At 41.0% G+C, this 23,817-nt stretch overlaps 1 protein-coding gene across 1 annotated transcript in view; it reads left to right on the top strand.

The window, feature by feature from the left end:
- The window catches only part of Cdh17 (cadherin 17), a 52,281-nt gene extending 28,607 nt beyond the window's left edge, over nucleotides 1-23,674 (top strand). Inside the window, exons 11-18 of the mRNA XM_032905842.1 lie at nucleotides 102-178; nucleotides 1,922-2,113; nucleotides 6,398-6,642; nucleotides 9,912-10,042; nucleotides 13,032-13,271; nucleotides 19,923-20,039; nucleotides 20,166-20,279; nucleotides 22,773-23,674. Of these exons, the coding sequence (XP_032761733.1) occupies nucleotides 102-178; nucleotides 1,922-2,113; nucleotides 6,398-6,642; nucleotides 9,912-10,042; nucleotides 13,032-13,271; nucleotides 19,923-20,039; nucleotides 20,166-20,279; nucleotides 22,773-22,861 (1,205 nt within the window). The 3' untranslated portion in view covers nucleotides 22,862-23,674. The remainder of the gene's footprint in view (nucleotides 1-101; nucleotides 179-1,921; nucleotides 2,114-6,397; nucleotides 6,643-9,911; nucleotides 10,043-13,031; nucleotides 13,272-19,922; nucleotides 20,040-20,165; nucleotides 20,280-22,772) is intronic.
- Nucleotides 23,675-23,817: the final 143 nt, after the last annotated feature.

Raw genomic sequence — 23,817 nt, 5'->3', positions numbered from 1 at the left:
GCAGCTGTCATGCATGTCTCTCGCCAATACTTTCCTTACCAAGTCCTGCTGCCAGTGCATGATTTCCAATGAGAATTCTGTGACGTGACTTTGGTTTCCAGGTTTCAAGACTCTCTGTTCTCTTCAAGTCAACGTTATTGATATCAACGATCAGATTCCCATCTTTGAAAGATCAGACGTGAGTAGATGTCACTATTTGTTTTATTTTGGTTTGGATCATATTAATGAGCCTTTCATTTAAATAAAAATTCAGACAATGTGCCAGGTAGCCTGGTTGATGCATCAATAAAAACCAGCTGCCATCTTCACATGTGTCCTTAGGGGCACTAAGGTCTACTGAGAGTATTTGGGGGGGGTGTCTATTTATAAACTCTTGTCAGCAGCTCATTTATTCTAAATGCTCCTTAAAAGCTACAACCACAATCTTTTTCTGACGGAAAATTAAATGGCTGCTTGTGGCTTGTTGTAGATTTTGCATACAATGACCAATAGATAGGGCTACTAGATCTATGCCAAGTGTTTGGGATTAGACATATTGGCGACTTCAACTCATTTTGTGTTTAACCAGGTAAGAGGAAAGGAAAGAGGAAAAATATCTCTGGCTTAAGCCTAAGAGAAATGTGCTCCCTATATCCACAAGAATTAGCATTGAATGTAGAGTAACACACGTCAGGGCAGGAAGGACATCAGGGCAAATTGTGGTTATAATGTGGTGTGATCATTGTACCCCTGAAAGGAATGTCTCAATTTATTTAGCTCTGGGGAGAGAGAGAAGCCAACTTGACTAGATTGTTATGTAAGAAGTCAGTTTTGAGGCAGCCCAGAGCCTCCTGATGATGTCTATAAATCAAAACAGAGGCAAGGCTATAACAAAGAAGGGAATTAATTTACAGTAGAGCTCAGAACCCTAACAAGTGTGATGGAACGTATCTTGTCTAACAGCCCTGAGGTGAAGCAAGCATGAAATAAAGAATTCATTTTATTCCCAGCTTCTATCCTCTGGGGTATTTTTCACTCCCTAGTGTTGTGTGTTCCCTGCCTTTCAGCAGGCAGTGGTCAAGTAGACTGAGCAGAAGAATTCTCAGTGGGGAGTAAAAGCTTGGAGATGCGAACCTGGCTAGGCTAGCTTATTCCGTGGCCAGCATCTTCTCTTGGACCCTGGCTGTTTCCATTTTTAAGATCATGATGTGGGAAAGAGTGGATCTTGCGGCTTCATGGGAGTCAGAATACTTTATGGGAGTGTGAGGAACACAGGCTTTGGGGGTTTGGTTTTGATCATACTAGTTGTGTTAGCCTGGGTGGGGTTGACTATGTTGGCTCCTCTGTCAAGTGTCACTGGTAAGTTTGTGGCCCTATAGTGTATTTTGCCACTCATCTTTCATAAGCACTGTATACCAGCCATTTAGAGACTCTACACACATTGTCCCCTAGTGACCACAGGTTGCATTCTCCTATTAGACAAGTGAGACCACGTTTAAAGAAATGAGATAACTGCACTATTCAACTAACAAACAGCAAGTTTAGGATCGGTAGCCAACTCTGACTTCAATATTTTGGGCTCCTAATGTCTATCCCTTGGTTGATTCAGGAATTAGAAGTATCTGTTACACCATAGGCACTTACATATTACAGCTATTGATATCATTATTATTCAAATAATCATAGTTATTAAGCCTGTGGATGTTGGAGGGGAAGTCTATTTAGAATCCTTCTAGAATGTCTAAGTTGTTATGTTCCTTGGTGTGGATTTCAGTTCATAAGAACAAATAATGTTAAAGTCAACTATTGCGTGTTCATCCAGAGGAAAACCATGCTGGGTATTAAAACCAGCTGTGATTTCTGGGATCTCTGAGTTGTTCACCCTTTAGCCAGTAAACTCAATGACATGGACCTTCGGTTACCTTTCTTGTTTCTTCCTCAGTACGGAAGCAAGACTCTTTCTGAAGACACAGCCATCGGATCCACCATCTTAATCATCCAAGCTACTGATGCTGATGAGCCCTTTACAGGGAGCTCTAAAATTCTGTACAAGATTGTACAGGGAGACACTGAGGGAAGACTGGAAGTTGTCACAGATCCCATGACCAATACAGGATATGTCAAGATCAGAAAGGTAGGTAGCCCACTTAATGATTATTAATACATAAATAAAGCAGATTATTCTACCCATGATTATGTCATGACCAATAGGCAGAGGTGACACTTGCACATGCACACAGAAGTCATCTGATGTGGATTCTAGGAACCAAACTAAGATCTCCTCAAATATTTATCTGCTAAGCCTTCTCTCTATCTCCAGAGATGAGACTGTAGACAGATGTTCCTTATGTAATTAACATGGCCATGAACAGAGCTAATTAGGAAGGTGATCAGGAAATTTTAAGACAGGAGACAGATGTGAAATGAAGGAAGGTGACAGACTTTTGTCCTGATTTTAGTTAGCTTATGAGTCTGAGTGAGGGGCCAGTGCTTTTCACCACAAAGAAATTTTAAGAACTGCAACCCCGTCCTTTACCATGTTGCTAAGTCCAGTTGGCTTTTCTCTGCTTCTTATAAAGACTAGAGTGTTTTGGAGATAAAGTATTAACTCACAGTCCCCATGTCTTTCTCCAGGGTCTCTCCAACTTTCCCTCAGCCTATTCCTGTTTCTCATCCTGAACCTGAGTTTCAATTTTTCTCTTTTGTAACTGCATAATTTGTGTTAGAGCTCATCATGGGTTTACCAGATGACTCATTTGGAACCAACACCATGCAATAGGTATTGAGTTAAAGCACTTTCCATGGGGAGAGCTCAAAGCCTTCCAGGTGAACAAGGAGAGGTGCAACAGAGAATCTGTTGGGATGTTGCTTGTTGGTTGGGATTAAAAAAAAAAGGCTTTAAAAATGTTTTGAACTAGAGTAATGGAAAGATGAGAGTAAAGGCTAAAAGTGAAGGCCAAGCAGAATAGTTGCACAGAAAATGAAAACAAGTGAAGGAGAGAAAAATAACACTCGTCTGGAACCAGCCACAGACAGGATCGCATTGACTATTTGAATGAAATGTTGCCCTTAGTCTCCTGTTTGGACAGTTGGCCTCAAGCTGGTGGTGCTATTTTGTAAGGTTTTGGATCCTCTGGGAGGTGAAGCTTTGTCTAAGAAACTATGGCGAGAGTTTAGAAGTTTTATGGGCCAGCCTTACTTCCTATGCATTTATTCGCTTTCTGACAGCAGACACGTGACCAGCCAGGCCTTCCTTGAGTCTCTTCATAAGTTGTAAGCAAAAGTAACTCTTAAGCTGCCTTTTGTCAGGTATTTGGTCACCACAAGAAAAGAGTGTGCATTGCCACTTATACCCCCTCTGGCAAGGGTGCCTACTGGGTTCGGCAGAGTTCGGGGTATAATACCCATAGCCGTCTGTGGAAGTCTGACATTTGGAGAGCATACAATCACAGCTTCCCCCTCCTATTCCTGGCTCTCCACATGGAGAGAGAAGAAGGAAAGGGTGGAGGAAGGGGTGTTTTCAGAATTGGGATGGATAGTCTGCCAAGCATGGTGGTGCAGACCAGGTCATCTGTCTCCTTTCTCCACACTAGGGATTCAGAGAAGATAGGGGGATGTCTGTCCCAGTAAACACCTGCTGCATGTCATTCCTTTCTTTGCGGTATCTTCTCATGTAGCATTGACAGCTAACCTGACCATGTGCAGTGATTGGGTCCTTTAAGGAGATGATGGCAGTGGAGAACCACAGCTCTCCTTCCACATAAGCCATACATTAGGTACCATTAAAGTGGAGCCAGGCCACTCGCCAAGGATGCTCGCAATCCTTGTTTTGTGTGTTGCTGTATTTACTGTGTCTAGAATTTTGCTCGACACATGGCAGATGAGGATACTGAGTATTGCTTGACTGAATGATTAATTGAAATTCGTTTCATCTCCAGTTACTAATAAACACACAAGCAATTGTAGAACCTGAAGTTAGGGACCTGAAGTCTCAGCTCTCTGTTCCTCAGGCATTGTGACTATAGAACTTGAGTGTCAAAATTTGGCAGGCTGACCACTAGAAGGTACTCTCAGAACACAGCTGGCGTCCTGGAACTCTGAAGGTCACAGCTGTACCAGAGGCTTATCCTCCTATTGACAATGATCAAGAGAGATTCTGTATTTTACGTTAAACTAAGTGCCTAACAGTCTCTCCTCCCATAGCACCGACCAAGCATATCTCGGCAAGAGCATTTTGGTAATGGACATAACACAGTGCTAAGGGACAGGGTAGCTGGAGACTTCCTCTGGAGCATGGACCTTAGATTAGGCTCTTTGAAGTGCAACAACCATTCCTCAGGGATGGATTTAAGCCCATTGGATGTAGAAAAAGATGTGATATATATGTATCACAAATTATGGCTATATATAGTCATACATACATACATACATACATACATACATACAATTGTATTACAATTTTCTTTCCATTGAAACTTTCAAGGATCAAGTCTTCATCTCTGTACCCCCTAACTGATGAACTATGGGTACTGTGTGTCAGGCAGGAATGAGAAGTGAGGTGACTAGACAGTCCTTCCTCTCACAGAGCTGATGGCCAGCAATTGGACAGAATAAGAACAACACAGCCAAAGCCCTGGCTGGAGTGTCATGCAGTTGCAGAGGGGGTTAGCCCATCTATCTACACTATGTGATGGGATGAGGAGACCAGTATTGCTCAGCTCCTGGGGGAAACGAATGTTCAGATGTAAGTAGGGCAGGCGGAGTCAATGCCACCTATGTCTGTCTTGTACTTCATGAATGGATGTCACCATTACAGTGTACTGATGAGAGAATGATACAAGAGAAGGCCCAGAGGTCTTGAGTCTTTGAGAACAATATACCTACATAAAGTCATGAGTGCTGCTTCCTCAACACATAGTATCTGTCTTAGTTAGGGTTTTATTGCTGTGAAGAGACAACATGACCCAGGAAACTCTTATGAAGAAAAATGTTTAATTGGATCTGGCTTACATTTTCAGGGCTTTAGTTCATAATTGTCATGGTAGGAAGCCTTCCAGTGTCCAGGCAGACATGGTGCTGGATGGAACTGAGAGTTCTACATCTTGATTCAAAGCAACAATGGGTGTTACATTGGACACAGCTTGAACATATAGAAGACCTCAAAGCTTGCCACACAGTGACACACGGCCTTCAGCAAGGCAACACCTGCCCCCAACAAGGTCACATCTCCAATAGTGCCACTCCCTATGGGCCAAGCATTCAAACAGATGAGTCTGCGGAGGCCACGCCTATTCAAACCTCCACAACATCCTTTTGGGCTTTGCATTGGTTCTTTCTAGTTTTTGGTGTTTTAGGTCCTTTTGAGAAGCTGATGACGAAACAAAACAAAATGAGAGCAATAAAAAACTACCTGACTACTTGACTGGGGCTGGCAAGATGGCTCAGTGGACAAAGACATACTCCATAAGCCTGACCACCTGAGTTTTACCCACATGGTGAAAGGAGAGAGCTAACCCCACAGCTTACCCTCTCATCTTGGTACACGTACTATGGGATGCATGTACCAACATGCATATACATACAAATAAATAATGGAAATTTAAAGGTCCATGTGCCCCCATCTTAAAATAACAATAATACACACACACACACACACACACACACACACACACACACACACACACACACTGTTTAGATTTTAGTTTATAGGAGTTCAGAGTCCTATGGGATCCTTGAGTCTTGAGATGGTGGCCTACACTGCAGGAGCCATTACTTCTTGGCCTCTCTTTTCTTATAGAACAGTAGACTCCTGCACAGAGGGAGATATGAGGTCCCATAGGGCCAGTTGCTCATAGGATAGCTAAATCTTTCAGTGCTAGGGCATGCAGTTAAGTGTATGCTTGAAAACTTACAGAATTCGGAATGGACCATTTTCTTAATCCACTCTTTCCATTTTAGGGAGCCTGGCTGTTAAAGTCTTCCTTACACAGAGCCAGAAACAATGTCCCGTTCTTACTCTTGGTCCTATCTATCCAGGCGGAATGGAAACACATCCTCCTGCCGAGATGGCCTCTGTTCACCTCTCCCAGGGTCTTGCATTTTGGGTCTTTGGTTCTGAAATCACTGTTCCATACCCTGTGAACATCTCTGTAGTACAAATATTTTCTTAGGTGCCTTTGTCTGAGGACAATCAAGACTTTGCAGAGAAGATATGTAGGGTGCTCCAGGGTTAAATCTGGGGAGGGCTGTGTTAGAGTCTCTCTCTGGACAAGCCAATGCACACGAAGTAGAGTTCTGTTCTGGTTTCCTTGAGAAGATGATTTCAGTTAAGATTGTATGACTTTTAAAAGAAATAAATCCTTTAAGGGAGCTATTCACTCCAAGATTAATTTCCCCCTTGTTTTCTCTCCCTCCACAGCCTCTTGATTTTGAAACCGAACCAGTTACTAGCATTGTGTTCAAAGCGGAAAACCCTGAGCCACTGGTGAATGGCATAGAGTACAATGCTAGTTCTTTTGCCTCCTTCGAGCTGACCGTGACGGATGTGAACGAAGTGCCTGTATTTCCCCAGCGAATATTCCAAGCCAACGTTAGCGAGGATACTGCTATAGGCACTAAAGTGGGCACTGTGACTGCCAGGGATCCTGAAGGCCTGACTGTGAGGTACAGGTCAGCAGGGCTGGGAAGACCTATTGGCATGCTTGCCAGAAGGAGGGCTGGCAAGGCAGAGAAGCAGCATGCACTGGCTTCAGGACTGGGACAATGGAACAGACATCAGAAGCAGGGTCTCTGGCCTTGGTTCAGTGTGTCAGACATATGGCTTCAGGTGCCGTTCTGTCTTCTTGCTGGAGGCCTCAGTTAAGATCTGGCGGAGGTAGAAGGTGGGAGTGCCACTCCCTAAGATTGGGTAACCCATGGCCAGGCCCTAGTTCTGAACTGTTGGGGCTCTAGAGAAGCTTCTTGGGAAAAATAGACTAGAGTTGTAGAGCGATAAAAACCCAGAAGTAGAGAAAGCCACCTTAGAGGTAAAGGGAATGTCTTAGATGTAGAGATTCTGGGCTCTTCCTCTCTCTGGAGAGCAAGATTCTTCTGAGAGTGTTAGCGCTCAAAGCAAGTTGCTAGTGTTTCTGTCTTAGTCGTTCTTAATACTTTTTTCTTTTTGGTGCAAATGCCCCCACGCATATTTGCTTCAGTCATGATTAATTCATTCACTGAATACACATGTACACATTTGTATACTACCTATATGGTTTTAAAGATCACATGGTACATCAGTATAGACAGGACTTGAACTCAGAGCATTTTTGCTTGTCTTACACAATATTGCCCCGGACATAAACAAATACTTCTACATGACATAGCTGATACATGTAGTTCCAAGTCTTTAAGTTTCTCTGTATATTTGAATGAACTTTTGCCTCCTACCGAGCTGTCCTGCAGACACTTAGGGTCATATAGGCTTTACTGATTTTCTTGCATAACGTATATTACTAGTTCTCTTACTATAACAAAAAGTGGGAAACTGGGTAACTTTACAAAGAAAAGCAATTTATTCAGCTCATAGCTCTGGACATCTACCTACCAGCTTAGCACCAGTACAGCCTGGGTCTTTTGAAGGCCTTGTGTGATTATTAACACAACAGTAACACAAGCATAGGGAAAAGATCACATTGCAGACAGGAAGCTGTAGACATTGCATTCATACAACTCCTGCAAGGGAGTGTCCCTAAGTTACAAAGACAGCCCACTTGACCCTACCTGTACTCAGCAAATTTACCATCTGAGAAGGAGGCTTCTAACATAAGTACATTTTCTGTGGGGGAGAGGGAAGGCTCAAATCATGTCCATATCGTACTGAGGAGTAACAGTACCAGTAGTGAGGATTATCTTGCATTATTCAGTGTAGAAATGACGATATACATCCAGGTCATAAGTCATGATGGAATCCAGATGATCCAAATCCCACAGCCCATTATTATCTAACCGATGCCTCTGTATTTTCCCAGGGGAATGCTGTAAAAATTGCTGGTTGTAATTAAAAGATAAAATAAATCAATAAAATTACCAGCCGGAGGTACGTGCATGTTAGTATAGGGAAAACAAAAGCATTTAAGGAAATTCCTCTGGTGGCCCAAAAGCTGGTATAGAACCAGAGTTGCCATCAGGAGATGAGGTGGTCAAGGGAGACTGAGAAGGGACATCCTGTAAAGTGTGTTTGCAGAAGGCAAACGAATGAGGAGTAATCAAGGCAGCCCTGAGGTGCATGACGTGGTAAGAGCTAACTTTACTGACTCCGACGTTGTGGATTGAGAAATTTAACTCTCCAGCTGGGTAAACTTGGAGAGCCCATCAATATTCAGTAGATTCAAATCCAACCCAGCTTCAACTATTACAGAGTCCATGGATGACCGCAGATCCAGAAGCCAGGCATTTCTGACTACTCCCAATGGGGTCCAAGGCATTGCCACCTCTGTTGTGAAACCCTCCTTTCCTACCATTCCATATCCCATCTGAGTCGACCATGTACTGTAGGCAATGTGAACCTTTAAAATGGAGTAAACCAACTGTCCAACTCCTCGTCCAAGCCTGCCCTTGGGATTCTCGCTTCTGTCAGGCTAGAATCCCAAGTAGCTAGGAGCTCTGGTTGATTATTCACACACAAACATGAATACAGTGCTTGACGTACACAGCATGCTAAAAATATAATGGGGAAAACCAATTTGACTATATATAATTGTAATCATTCCTATTCCTGGACACATAGGCCAACAGAATTTTCAAAACTTATAGGCAATGTTTTGAAGTCCCGCACACATACACAATTCCTTATTCCTTATGTTATCAAGGTGACATTTCCAGGACTGACTGAACGGCTTGCAGCTATAGATATCTTTACAGCCATTTGTGAGACTTTACAGAAAAGCTAAACTCACTGGCTTTCCTCAGACAACACTTGTTCCTTTCAGATTAATCTTTTCAGCATCCACCAATGAGTTCTGTTGAAGCCACAGTTTTAGCCAGGTTACCCTTCCACTCAACACAGCTCAATGGCTATCTCTTGTATGATTTGGCTCTCCCAGGCTCCGTGGAGGCTCATTTACTGCTGCCAGTTAATATCTATGCACTGTACACACACCAGGATGCTCTTGGATTCTCTATCTGGCTTGTGTATCTTTGTGGTATCCTTCTTGTCTGTGTCAGCATTTTCAGAAAGACTTTGCTAAGTCCAAGTAATCTCTCTGTGATCCTAAGCATATATGCTATACTTACCACACTTGACTGGTTTATCTATGTATCTAAAGGCCTCATTCTTCAATTCTTGCCTTGGCCCTGTGTGCTGAAGTTGATGTTTCTTTAGTAAAGGTTTTCCGGGCCACCAGCTGCCCATGTCACCAACCTCAGCTGCTCAGTTTTCCTTAAAGATTTCAGAAGACATATACTTCAGTTTAGAACCTTGATTGTCGGGGAAGTATAACTTTTCTCCTGGAGCTGGTCACTCTGCCATAAATAATAAAGCCAGCACAGAACCATGCTGTAAAGCAGTGGTTCTCAACCCTCCTAATGCTGCAACCCTTCAACTTAGTTCCTCACGTTGTGTGACCCTCAACCATAAAACTATTTTCATTGCTACCCCATAACTATAATTTTGCTACTTTAATGAATCATAATGTAAATATATGTTTTTAGATGGTCTTAGGCGACCCTGTGAAAGGGTCATTTGATCCTCAAAGGGGTTGCAACCCACAGCTTGAGAACCACTGCTGTGAGGACAGCTCTTCTTCCAAAGAGAGAGATATAAATGGGATGTTGATTCTGTGATTCTGCTCCGTAGCTCACCCAAATGATGATGCTATGTCGGAGTCTAGAAGCACAGACTATCTTCCATTTTCATGCAAAGTAACAGGTTTTCTTCTGCTCTCCCCCTCATGAAGTTATTCACTGAAAGACAATAAGAGAGGTTGGCTTAAAATCGACTCCGTCACCGGCGACATATTTAGCACTGCTTCGCTGGACAGGGAAACAGAAAGTGTGTATCGAGTACAAGTGGTGGCCACTGAAGTAGGTGAGCAAAACAAATCACGACCAGATTACAGATCATCGGGATGGGGTGGCATCAATAAAAATGAGTGGGAGAGCAAAAGAAGGTTCAAAATTGTTGCTGAGTATGACTGTAAAGCCATGGTGAAACAGGTACAAAAGGGAGGGGGAGGGAAGAAGAGAAGGAGTGTTTGTGTATGTGTGAGTGAGTATGAGAATGTGTGTGTGAGAGTGTATATATGTGAGTGTGTGAGTATGAGTATGTAAGTGTGTGAGTGAATGTTTGTGGGTGAGAGAGTGTGAGTGTGTGAGTGTGTGTGAGTATGTGCATGTGAGTGAGTGTGAGAGTGTTTGTGAGTGTGAATATGTGTGTGAGTGAATGTGTGTGTGTGAGTGAATGTGTGTGTGAGAGTGTGAGTGTATGTGTACAAGTATGTGTGTGATTGTGTTTGTGAGTGTGTGAGTGTGTTTGTGAGTATGCGTGAGTGTGTGAGTATGAGTGTGTAAGTGTGTGAGTGAATGTTTGTGGGTGAGTGTGACTGTGTGTGTGTGGAGTATGTGCGTGTGGTGAGTGTGTGTGAGTGTGTTTGTGGTGTGCATGGGTGTGTGAGTGTGGTGAGTGTGTGAGTGTGGTGGTGTGTGTGTGTGTATGTGTTAGTGTGTGTGTGGGAGTGTGTGAGTGTGAGTGTATGTATACAAGTATGTGTGTGATTGTGTTTGTGAGTGTGTGAGTGTGTTTGTGAGTGTGTGAGTGTGTGAGTGTGTGAATGTGTGAGTGCGTGTTTTCAATTCCTTGTGGATGTGTTAGAGAACACTTGTGCCAATCTGTGCTTCTAGGCAGTTTCCCTGAGACTGGCAGGGTATCATGGATGCTGTCTGCTCTGGTTTTCTGTGGGGACTGGAGCCTCTTCTTGGAACATTATAGAGTCCCTAGCTAACTGCCCTCACTACCTCCTCAAAGGGGATTGAGGGCTTCTATGAAACTGGAAGCCAGTGACCCTCAGAGCCTTAAATTACAGCCTCTTGGCGCTCATGATTTTTTGGAGCACAAAACATTTTATGCGAGACTGTCCGCCTGGGAGTCCATCCTTGGGGATTCTGATTCAGCAGGTGTCAGGGGACCTGGGTATCTGCTGGTTTGATGACGCAAGATAAACTTTGCAAGGAAGACAATTGTACAGATATGCCAAGATGTTGGGACCATCCTTGCATAAGCCTTGCAACCTATTTAATTCAGTTGTGACACAAGTTGCCCTGGCTCTGAACATGGAGTTCCAGGAAAATTTTAAGATTAAAATAAAGAATAAACTCACAGGAAGAGTATGGTATCCAGGGATAAGGTTGCTAATTAAAACATTGAGTGTCTTTAAATGGAATTTTCCATCTTGCAGTAGGAATTCTGTGGATCTTGCGCTGATCAAGGACTCTAATTAGCTAGTGATGTATCTGCTTGGTTTATAACAAAAAGATGAGAGCAGAACTAATGACTATCAGACAGTTTTAGACCAAAAAATAATAAACTTTTAAAATACAAAGCCCCAAATTAGAGGCAGACACGGGGAACAGAGAAAGGAATCATAAAAATGTATGGGGGGGGAAATTTAAAGAAAACCCAAATGACTATTGCTAAGTTCAACTACAGCAAGGCTATTCATTATTGGATGGGATCTACGAATAGGCAAGACTTTGATGAAACAACTCAGTCTCTGCCACTTGCCACATTCTGCCATCAGGATGTACGTTTAACTGGTGATTTAAAAGCTTCCAGGAAGTCTGAGGGAGGTCTCTGTCTAAACCTTGATGCCGTGCCTTCGCCTTGATCTCACAACAATTAACATTTCACTTTGCACACGTTTCTAAGTGCTTTTCATGTTTTAGAAGTCTCATGGGTTGTGACCATGTGCCAAAATCTATTCCATTTGGCACCAAAAGAATAATAATGTTAATAGACCAAACAACTTCAAGGACATCAGTGGTCTTGTCTTTGGTTTAAGAACAGTCAGAGACATAGAAGTTTCTGTGAAGAAAAGCAAGAAAACAAGGCTTCCTGGAATCAAAGCAGGAACCATAAAACAGTTTACAGGAACACAAGCAGCGTCTGCGTGAGGTCAGGCGGGGACAGTCAGGGTCGATTGTACCACACTGGATGCCTCCTGTCTAGTTCTGCTATTGGCCATATTTTGTGCACAAAGAAACCAAGGCATTGAGAAATTGATTTGCCCAAGAGCACACAGCTACCATTGGTCACAATGAGGAGGACAGACTTGGTCTTCATCACTACAGTGGGCGGGACATCAGTGCCACCAATTTGCTGTTTTCTCTCTGTATGTGAATGAGATCTCCACTAAGATCTTCACGCAGCCATGTGTTTCTCAGCTGAGGAAATGAAACTTAGAACACTGAGTTAGGATGTGAAAGGCAGTGGGAAGTGATCAGGGATGTGGCTGATAGGGACCACTCCACTGTGCACTATGTGTGAACATAACTAGGTCACACAGCTTTTGAGCGTCACTCTTCTCTGTAACGTTCAGAGTTGTTTTGAACACACACACACACACGCACACACACACACCACTTGATTAGTATTATCACTTAACATTTAAAGCATTTTTATTGCATTTATGTGTGTGTGTATGAGTGTGTATATGTGTGTGTGTATGTGTGTGTGTATGTGTGTGTGTGTATGTGTGTATGTGTGTGTGTGTGTGTGTGTGTGTCCATCAAAGAATAATTTATGGGAGTCAGGTCTGCTTCCTCCATGTGGCTTCTAGGGATGGAACCCATGTCACCAAGTTTGGCATCAAGTGTCTTTTACCCACCAAGTCATTTTGTTGGTTCCATTTAAACATTTTAAGCAGTACTAAAATTAAGTTTGTAATTCTAAAATCTTCTTTCTACTACTTTAATAGACCCAACTACTTAAATATTGATTTTTTTTAAGGAAAGAGAAAATGACTTCTTATGAAGGATGACAATGATGCCTGGAATTATATTCTAACCCTTCAATTTCTTAGGTGGGTCCTCTCTGAGTTCTACAGCATATTTCCACCTGGTCCTCATGGATGTGAATGACAACCCCCCTCGCCTAGCTAAGGACTACACAGGCTTGTTCTTCTGCCATCCCCTAAGTGCCCCTGGGAGCCTCATCTTCGAAGCCACTGATGATGACCAGCAGTCAGTTCGGAGGCCAAAGTTTACGTTTGCCCTTGGCAGAGAAAGCTTACAAAGTGACTGGGAAGTGTCCAAAATCAATGGTGAGTTATCAAGTGTACAACGAGAAAAATCAATGGTCGTGCCTTGGTGGGCTTTATAACTCACCATAGAATTTTCTTCTTGTCACAAGAAAGCAGGCCATGCTCTGGAAGCACACAAGGAAAGTCTTCAAAGCCCTAGGCTTTACAGAAAGGGAAGCTTGACACCACTGCATCCTGGTTGGTGTACATGGATAGATGAACAATTTGAACATCAGTTGTAAATTTCCAGTGGAGCTAAGAAGTGCATTTTATAATATTTTTTATTGAATAACATGTAGTGAACTTATGTTACATTTCATCAGTGTATACATACAACTTTATAAGAATTCACACATATATACACACAGAGATACACACAGATACTCATATACACATATACACACTCATACACACATACACACACGCATACACACACATAAGATCAGCACCATCAAGTGACTTTTTTTTCCACTCTCAAGCTTTTTCTTACCTTATTTTTATTGCCCCTGTCCACCTCACTAAGCTCACCCTGTTTTTTCTCAGCCAATAGCCCATCTTTCTGTTGCTACAGATTTGTTGTTTCACAACTTCATGGACTTCCAAGTTCTTCCTCCCAGCATGGTTATTTGGGTGTCCGTTCTTGCTGTGTGGACCAGAGCTTTATTGTTATATTGTATATAGGTATCACAGTGTCTCCCATCCTCTCGGTCACTGTTGGTCACTGGGCACATGGGTGGACTAGTGTGGTAGGAGCACGATTCCTCATGTTTCGTAGTTAAACATCAAGGAGTGGAGTGACTGCATCAATGGTAGCTTAATGCTTAGCTAGTTCAGAAAAGGTCAAACGATCTCCCAGTTTGTTCTTAGCACTTTGTGTTCCCACCAGCACACCAGACCTCAGCCGCACAGCACTCTCCTCAGTGGATTTGCTCAGCTCAGTTACCTTTAGCCTTCCACGGTGCACATCAGTGTCCTGTTGGATTTTATTGCTATTTCCCTGCTGACTAATGCATTAAGCCTCTCTTCTTCTCATCTTCTCAAGTCGTGACTTGTCATCCATACATCAGTGATCTGATCAAATATTGTTCCCAGACTGGGGATCTTCAGCTTCCACTGCTGATCTCTCTCTCTCTCTCTCTCTCTCTCTCTCTCTCTCTCTCTCTCTCTCTCTCTCTCTCTCTCCCTCTCCCCTCCCCTCCTTCTCCTTTCCTTTCCCTTCCCCCTCTCTGTTTCCCTCTCCCTCTCCCTGTCTCTTCCTTCACTCCACCCCCCGTGTGTGTTATGCTTTATCAGGAAATTGTATTTTTAATAGCAATGTCTTCTCTTCACTAAAGACTTACTTTCTATTATATATGTGTGCCTTGTGAAAGTGCACAGTGTGCAGGTAAGGGGTCAGAAGAGGGCATCAGGTCCGTCGGAACTGGAATTACAGTGGTTGTGCTGCCAACATGGTGTGTTAGGAACGGACTCTGGTCCTCTGCAGGATCAATAAGCACTTTTAACGGTTGGGTCACCTCTCCAGCTCCTCTTGTAGTATCGTTAAACAGCAAATAAAAAAATGCTAAACTCAGAATCACTGATCTTTTATGTAATCTGTGTTTTGTAAATGTGCCTTCTCCTTTCTGAAGGGAGATGGAGGATGAGTAGATCTGAGGGAGATGAGGAGGTGTGGAGGGGGGGGTGGACGACACTGCCATAGGAAAGTATTGAAAAAAATTAAGAAAAGAATAAAGGAAAGAAAATTTGCTGAACACAAGGTCACTAAAAACAAGATCCATTTCGTGTTAATGTTTGCATAGGGTAAATGGCCACAATCAAGGTGCTTTATATTACTATGTCTACCTAGTTGTTCCAACACCATACATTCCTTGCATGGATTATCTTTAAAGTTTCAGAAAAATTCATGAAACTCATGAATTTATGAAAAATTCATAAAATGAGAAAAATTTATCTTAAAACACTATATTGCTTTAATTTCTATAGCTAAATAATAAGACTGTAAATCAGGTGGTATAACTTTTCCTGTGTTTTTTTTTTCCAAAGCTGTTTCATGTTTTCTAGGCCCTTTACATTTCAGAATAAATGTTAGTATGCCACTTGACTATTGACACAAAAAGAAATCTGTTGAGGTTGGGATTAGATACTGCAAGACTGTATGAGTGCTTGGGGTGCGGTGGGAGTTTCAATTCATGAAAACGGTGCCTATCTCCACTTACTGAGGTCTTTAATTTCTTTATCTTAACTTTCATTGTGTAGTTCTTACAGTAGTGCTTTGCTCTTTTAAATTGTGTTTTAAGATTTGTGTTTCTATACATCACTAGGATATAGAAATACAACTGGTGAGTTTTGGATATTATTCCCATATGACAACACATTGGCATTGTTTACTAATTTTTATTTTATTTAGACTCCATTAATATCCTGTGCAGGTTATGTTGCTTATTACTGACAGTTTAACTTCTTCATTTCCAACCTTGCCTTATTACTGGCCCAAATTTTCAGTAGGTGAGAATAAGTAAGGAGGACACAGGTTCTTGCCTTGTTCTCCTGGAAAGTTGCTATCTTCTGCTTGTAAGCATATTTCAATGGTGATCCATATTTGATACTTGGCTTTCTATCCACAATTTCCTGAGAATGATTTTGCTTTCTGATTGAGTTGGAGGTTTTGTTAGTGGTTGGTGGATTATAGTGGTTTTTATCTTGGAACAACTGTATTCCTGGGATGAGGTCTATTTGATGATGAAATAGTTTATGTAATTTTGAATCTTATTTGGTAAAATTAAGACTTTTGTGATTATATCAACAAATCTATATAAACTGGCCTGTAATTTTTTCTTACAATGCTTTTTAAAGGCCTGTTTTTAATATCACCAACTGCTAATCTGATAGAGTAAGTTAGGAGATGTTCTACCTATGCAGTTATCTGGAAGCTGGTGTGTGAAATTGGAACTATTTCTTCCTTAAAGTTCAGGAGAGAATTTATTTAATGATGAATACATTTGGGAACAGAAGGTTTCTTTATTTTTATATTTTGGTTCAAAATTTAACTGTGTATTTCATTTCTTTGTTATATAAGTCTATTTGATTACACATTTCTTTTTGGTTGATGTTGCTACTCTACTCTGTAGCTTTCAAATATTTTTCTGCTTCATTTTGTTTTTCTAACCCATTGACATACAGTTACTGTGTGTAGTACCTTCTACTTATGTATGCTAGCCTGTAGGCATTAAGAGTGCAGGTAAATACTAGATTGATTTCTTCATGTTCTATGACTTAAATATGTGGTATATCCAACAATAGGATCTCACTTTCTAGTTCTGGCTAGTAACCAAGAGCATCGTAAATAGCCAGTAATGTTTGGTAGTCTATAGGACATCACTGATAAATGACTCCAACAGAGGTAGTTTATTCATGGCACCAGATTTTTAATTGTTAACTTATAATATCCAGTAGGAGAATTATTACCCTGTTATGGGTTATATCCATTTAAAATCTTTATTTGTGTGTATGTATGTGTAACAAGTTTTTAACAATAGTAGGTTTTTAAACAACTTTCAGAACAATTCAACCAACAAACTAATACCAGATGCACAAATACCAACACAAACACAGCATGAAAAACACCCATCTACTTTCAAAAATACAAATTTCATAATTTGTATTTCTCTAATAAAAGTGACATAGAAGGATATTCAGACAGAAAATTAGAAATAAGGACTGTGTTAAAACAAACCAAAGACAAAGAGATGAATGAAATAAGGAAGCCTATCTAAGACAAGAGCTAAGACAAGAACTGAGAGAAAGAGATGTTCATCTAGGTTCAAGAAGATTATAGAATGCCAAACAGGTTGAATCAAAAGGAGGTACTTTACGACATATTATAGTTAAAACATATATAACACAGAATAAATAAAAGATATCAAAGGTTGCACGAGAGAAAGGTTAAGTCATCTACAAACTAGGCACACATGCATTTTAAGTCCTAAAAAACTGCAACTCTCTACCCATGCTGTGGTGCCCAATAAAACTGCCTATTGAAATGGCAGGAGAAACGGCACTTTCCATAATAAAATAGATTAAAGGACTTTATGCTATCCAACCAGCTCTACAGAGGATAGTAGTAGGAATACTTCAATATGGAGAGCAGGGTAAACACACCCAAGATATCCCAAGGGACAAATAAGCAAACTTAGACAATCAAGACATCTGAGAAAATCAGCACACCACAGAATCAACACGATGACAGTAATTAACGCATAATCTTCAATAATCATCATGAATTTTGATCATCTTAATCCTTCAATAAAAAGACACAGAATAACAAGTTGGATTAGAAAATGGGATCTGCCTTTTCAATGCTTCTAAGCAACAAGCCTCTTTTTCATCAGTAATAGATGCAATCTCAGGCTAGAAAAGCTGAAAAGATACTCCAAGTAGATGGAACTCAGAAACAAGCAGGTCAAGCTATTCTAATATCTGACAGAGTACACTTCAACCCAAACTAGTCAGAAGAGATTGGGAAGTATATTCCATACCCATTAAAGGAACAAAATCCACCAAGAAGATATTACAATTCTAAATATGCAACAAACACAGGGTTACCCAATTTTATAAAACAAATTATTACTAGATCTAAAACCACAAATCTATCCCAACACAGTGATAGTAGATAGATTCAATACCACTCATTTCAATAGACAGGTCATACATAAAAGCTGTCATCATAAACCAAATGAACCCAAAAGGGAATGTTCCATCCAAACACTAAAGAATGTACATTCTTCCCAGCATTCCACAGAACTTTCTACAAAATTAACTACATATTGGGACACAAAGTAAGTCTCAGCACGCAAAAGGAAATTGAGATCACATCCTGTGTTCTATCTGACCACAGTGGTATAAAGCTGGATAGCAATAGAAACTAGAAAAAGTACACAGAAATTGAACATGTTACTAAATGCTAGTTGGGTCAAGAAAAGAAATCAAGAAAAAAGTTAAGTTTCTGTAATTAAATGAAAAGGAAAATACAACATAGCAAAATTTATGGGGCACAATGAAAAAACAAACAAAGTAATCAATGTACTTGAAGTCTTTGGAAAAGAAAAAACCAACACCCTCCCACCCCCACCCCCAAATAGACAAGAAGATCAGCTCAAGAGGTGACTCAGCAGTCAAGAGCACTGGCTGTTCTAGAGCACCTGGGTTCTGTTCCTAGCACCTACATGGCAGCTTACAACGTTCTGTAACTCCAACATCACTCTGACTGCTGTGTTTACTGCATGAATATGGGGCATAGACATAAATGTAGGAAAAGCAATCATACAAATAAAAAATAAAAAGTGAAAAAGGACAGGCAAGAATAAATAAAGGCAGGGCTGACATCAACGAAAGAAATGAGAAGCTAACAAGACTGAACTTTCACCAACTCAGCCAAAAGAAAGAAGAGATCTGAATTAATAAAATTAGGAATACAAAGGAAGCATTAAAACAGACACTTGGGAAATTCAGAGACCCACAAAGACATACTTGGAAAAAAATCTCTTCCAATAGACTGGAATCTATAAGAAATTTCTAGGCATGAGTCCTACAAGAGGTAAATGATGATAAAAGAAACAAGCTAGCCCCTAACATCACAGGAGACAGAGGCAGTAAAGAAAATCTTCCAACAACAACAAGAGTGCCAGGGCCAGGAAGACTCAAACTTCTACAATACTTTTGCAGAAACAACAGCAATACTCAAGTTATTCCATATTTTTTTTTTCTGAGACAGGATCTTTCTGTATAGTGTTGGCTTTCCTGGAACTCATTCTGTAGATCAGGCTGGCCTTTAACACAGAGATTTGCTTCCCAATGTCTCCTGAATGCTGGGATTGAAGGTGTGCACAACCACTGCCCAGCTCCCATAAACATTTTAAAAATTGGAAATGTTTCATTTTCTATGAAGCCAATATTATTACCCTGATGAAAAAAAATAAAAAGATACCTTCCCCCAAAAGGTCTGATGGACATGGAAACAAAATATTCTCAATAAAATACTTGGAAACCAAAGTCAAGAACATACCAAAGGCACTATCCGCCATAATGAAGTCTGTTTCATTCCAGAGATATGGGGAATGATTAAACATACATAAATCAGTAAGCATCATATAAGTAAAGTCAAGGACAGAAACCTATAATCATCTCATTAGATACAAAGAAAGCAATTGACACAATCTAGCATCTCTTCATGATAAAAGTATTGGAGAATCTAAGAACACAGGGGACATAGCTCAGTATAACAAAGGCAATATTCAGCAAGCCCACAGTCAACATCATGCTAAATGGAGAAAAACTTGAAGCATTCTCACTAAAATCAGGAACAAAACAAGACTGTCCCACCTTCCCTGACTCCTGTTCAGTTTAGTACTTGTAACGTTAGATAAAGCAATAAGACAAAAGGAGGAGACGCAGGTGATACAAAAAGACAAGGAAAGAGTTAAAGAGTGTTTTAACCCATTTTTCTTGGTAAGAGCCATGGAAAAATATAAGTTAAATTACTGAAATTATCACCCATTATCAGACTATTTTCCAGTCTACCTAATTATCCACAATGCAAAAATGAGCTTGATTCCTGCAGAGAGAGCATTCTGAAGTTGTATTATCATGTGACTCATTTTCTCCCTGTTCCGACAGGCACACATGCTAAACTCTCCACCAAGCACACACGCTTTGAGGAACAAGTTTATGACATCCCAATCCTCATCAATGATGGGGGGCAGCCACCCATGGAAGGCATTGTCTCCTTATCAGGTAGGTACTTTGTAAAGGCAACGTAGGATATCTTCTACCTAAGTTTAAGAAATGCTTGCCTTTAAAGTGGGATTCTGCAACTCTTCGCTTAAAGACTTAACCTACTGTCACTGTTCTGTTTTTTAGTTACTTTCTGCCAGTGTGTGGACGGAAGTTGTTTCCGGCCAGCAGGCAACCAGGTTGGGATACCCACCGTGGGCATGGCAGTTGGTATACTTCTGACCACATTTCTGGTCATTGGTGAGTGTGACTTCTCAGAGCCAAGGGTTTCAGTCCCCAGTCTTAGATGTGAGCTCATCATGCCCTCTTTGGTGATACTATGGGGGGTAAGCCTTAGGTACCAACCAAGAATACAAGATGCCGGTCAATCACATCAAAGCACCCTGGTTGAGAGATACTTAGTCAGAATCACCCATCTTCCTGTCATTGTCTTGCTTGGAGTTCCATGCTGACATTTATACCAGAAGGCTCTTTGTTTAACCAGCCCTTCTTTATTGTAACAAATACTTAAGACAATCAACAATTTTTTAAAGTTTCTATTTGGCTCATGGCTTCAGAGGTATCAGAGGTCCACAATTGACTGGCTTGTTGCTTTGGGGTCCACAGAAAGATGGTACTTTATTGAGGAAAGCTGCTCACCTCCCTGTTGGGAACAAATGAGAGAGGGAGGGGAAAGGGATAGGGTCCTACTGTTCCCTTTCAGGGTACAAACTTCAAGATGTCTAGGGGAAGTCATCTGCTGATAATGCTGATGGAAACTTTTAAAGGCCATTCAAGATTGAAACCATATCAAGCTTTACACATGAACTACTGCACTTTGAGCCTAGATACTAAGTTTTTTTTAAGCTGTTGTGTCAGACATTGAGTTTGTTAGAATTGGTATACAATGGGCAAGGCCTGCATGACCCTTTACTCAGGAGAGGTCACAGGCTCCTCTGCCCCTGTTGGAATAAGGAGGGATGGGCTGTGAAACAAAAATTCTGTGACAACTGAATTCTGAGATGTTGTTGGATTTCACTTTGAGTTATTTTTATAACTTTGGACTCTGCTTCTTTACAATCTGGAGTAATTTCACAGCACCATGGCTTTGATTCTCTCCCTACCTGGAGAGCAGTCCTCTCTTGTAGCTGTTCCCCCAACCCCAAATGGTCAGTGCCTAAGATAGCTATGCTGTCTCAATAGCTGTCCTCATAGTGGTTAATTAGAAAGATATTTTAATATTCATGTGAACATGACTGAATGGCTTAACATAGTTTCACTTTCCTTCTTTCTTTAAAATCTTCTTGACTATTATTTTTATACCTAGATGTTTGTTCTCATATCTCAAGTTGTCATACTGAACTCTAGCACAGGGCTCTGAGAAGACTCACTTTTCCTTACACTCTTCAATGCAAACTCCTCATAACATGGGTGACATAGGACAGCTATGACAAGGTGGCTGCTATTCACTCTGTCATGCATGGAGACCAGCTGGCCTCCTTGAGAACGCCTTCTGCTGCACACATTTCATACTAACAGAGATGAGCATCCCTTCTTTTGAGAAGGATTGCTTTGTAGTCTAGATTGGCCTTGAACTCAGGCAAGCTTTCTGTCTCGGCCTCAGAGTTAGATTTTGAGATTTTTTTTTACTAAATCCTTCTGCTTTTATTCCTTTTATTGTTTTTCCTACCTGCCTTGAGAAGATTGAGTTTATACATCAAATTGAAACTTTTTCTCCTAGTCTTATTCTCATGATCCTACTCTAAGTTAAAAAATGGGCAGTTTTGAGGATATATAGATTTAGAATTAACTGGGGTTTTTTTGTTTGTTTGTTCATTTGTTTCATACCCTTATTCTTTTCAAATGGGGGCATGTGAATTACTGCAAGATTGTCAGCAAATGTCTGCCTGTCCAGTCTTCTCTGCCATGGGGCCTTCTGTAAGCGTATTGATGAGCAATTTCCTTAAAGTAACTCCACATTTTTCCTAGTGGGCTCTGACAGTTCAGTTTAGTGCTAAAAAGCACAGTGTAATCCTGTAATGGCTTCAGACAGGTAAGAAAAACCGGACTGTGTAGGCAGTCCACTGAAGGTCCCTCGGGATAGACTGGCACTGCAGGGAAGGTCCCCAAGCTGTGCATCTGACGACTGCTTTACCACTAAACTGCATGCTAAGCCCTTACTTTGAAGTTAAAATTGTTTTAAAGTCAATTTTAAGTCATAAACAATCCATATCTGGTAGTTACAATGAAAGTAGACTCTAGGTAGGTTGTCAGGTCTGAATAGCTCCATCGTTCTGATTAAAACTAGAATCAATATTTGGGTACATACATGGTTCAGACAGATGTATTTCCACATTCTTTTCCCTCAGAGAAGTTACGGCATTGCCTCCTCTATTCCTTAGTAGAAATGCCTCCAGCTTCCATGTTGGTTATAACTTGGGGCTTCCTACATTCTCATGCAAGTGACCTCTTTACTTATATAAAGGCCAAGACCGGTTGGGGATTTAGCTCAGTGGTAGAGCGCTTGCCTAGGTAGCGCAAGGCCCTGGGTTCGGTCCCCAGCCCCGGAAAAAAAAAAAAAAAAAAAAAAGAACCAAGGCCAAGACCCAGAGCTCTATACTCACTAGAACAGCAAAGCATTGTTTAGTCACACAGATGGAGATTCCTACTCCCACACTTACCAAGATTCTATTAGTGACTGTATTAGGACATCTAAAGGCTGTGCTTGTTTGACCCCGAGTTTTCTCTTTTCAGGTATAATTTTAGCGGTTGTATTCATCCGTATGAGGAAAGATAAAGTTGAAGATCCACAGTCCCCTGAGAATAAGCCTCTGAGAAGCTGAATTTGAACAGAAATGTTCAAGGTTGTACACCAAGCACTGTATCAATGCCTCAGCTGTTTAATTTCATCCAAAATGTGAACTATAATTGGTAGAGTTTATGCATCATGTGCTATATCTGGTCCCCAGCTGTTTAATCTCATAATTTCATCCAAAATGTGAACTATAATTTCTTTGATGGCATGCCCTTCTTGTCCTGCAACACTTAACGCTACTTAGATATTTTATGTCTGTAGACATTAGAGTTATTCTCCATTCCCCCATAACATTTTGCTCCTTTACAAAAGCCTACATAACATGAACTTTCCCTTCTGGGAAAGAAGATGAACTAGGTATAAACCCTGTGTGCTGTTGTTTCAGACAAGTCTGTTTTCTCTCACTCACTTTTCTAGGCTCCACTTATCCCTTTCTGTTTCCACCTGCCCCCTCATCTCAGCATTACATTAAATTTAAAATGTGTCACACAAAAGAACAAAGTGAAGTCCTGGGTGGGGGGTGTTGCTAAGTGGACAGCCTTGTTCTTTAGCACAAACAACAGCTTCTCTACCATCTTTAATAGAGGTCCTCCAGCTTGGCTATGGTGTAGACCCTGAGGAGGTATCAAATACAACTGCTGTGTTTCAAGAAAGACCTACTTCATGAGGCACAGGAACTGACGAGCTGTCTGGGTTTACTCACTGCTCCGCGCTTACATACATGCTGTACATGTTTTATTTGTATATTGAAGTTTTGTTATATATTTATCGTGTGGAGGAAAGACGAAAGCATGTACGTGGTGAAGAAATCCAAAATAAATGTTGGTTTCAGTTGTTTTTACTTCTCTGATCTCTCTTTTATTACATTTGTGTGCTCATGTGCATGTGTGAGTGTTGTGCGCATTTGTGTGTGTGTGTGTGTGTGTGTGTGTGTGTGTGTGTGTGTGTGTGTGTATCTGTGTGTAGGGAGACAGGTATGTCCAA

The sequence above is a fragment of the Rattus rattus genome, chromosome 1, assembly GCF_011064425.1.
Source record: "Rattus rattus isolate New Zealand chromosome 1, Rrattus_CSIRO_v1, whole genome shotgun sequence".
Classification (NCBI taxonomy): Eukaryota; Metazoa; Chordata; class Mammalia; order Rodentia; family Muridae; genus Rattus; species Rattus rattus.
The sequence above is the reverse complement of the archived record's forward strand: the minus strand, read 5'-3'. Positions and strand labels throughout refer to the sequence as shown.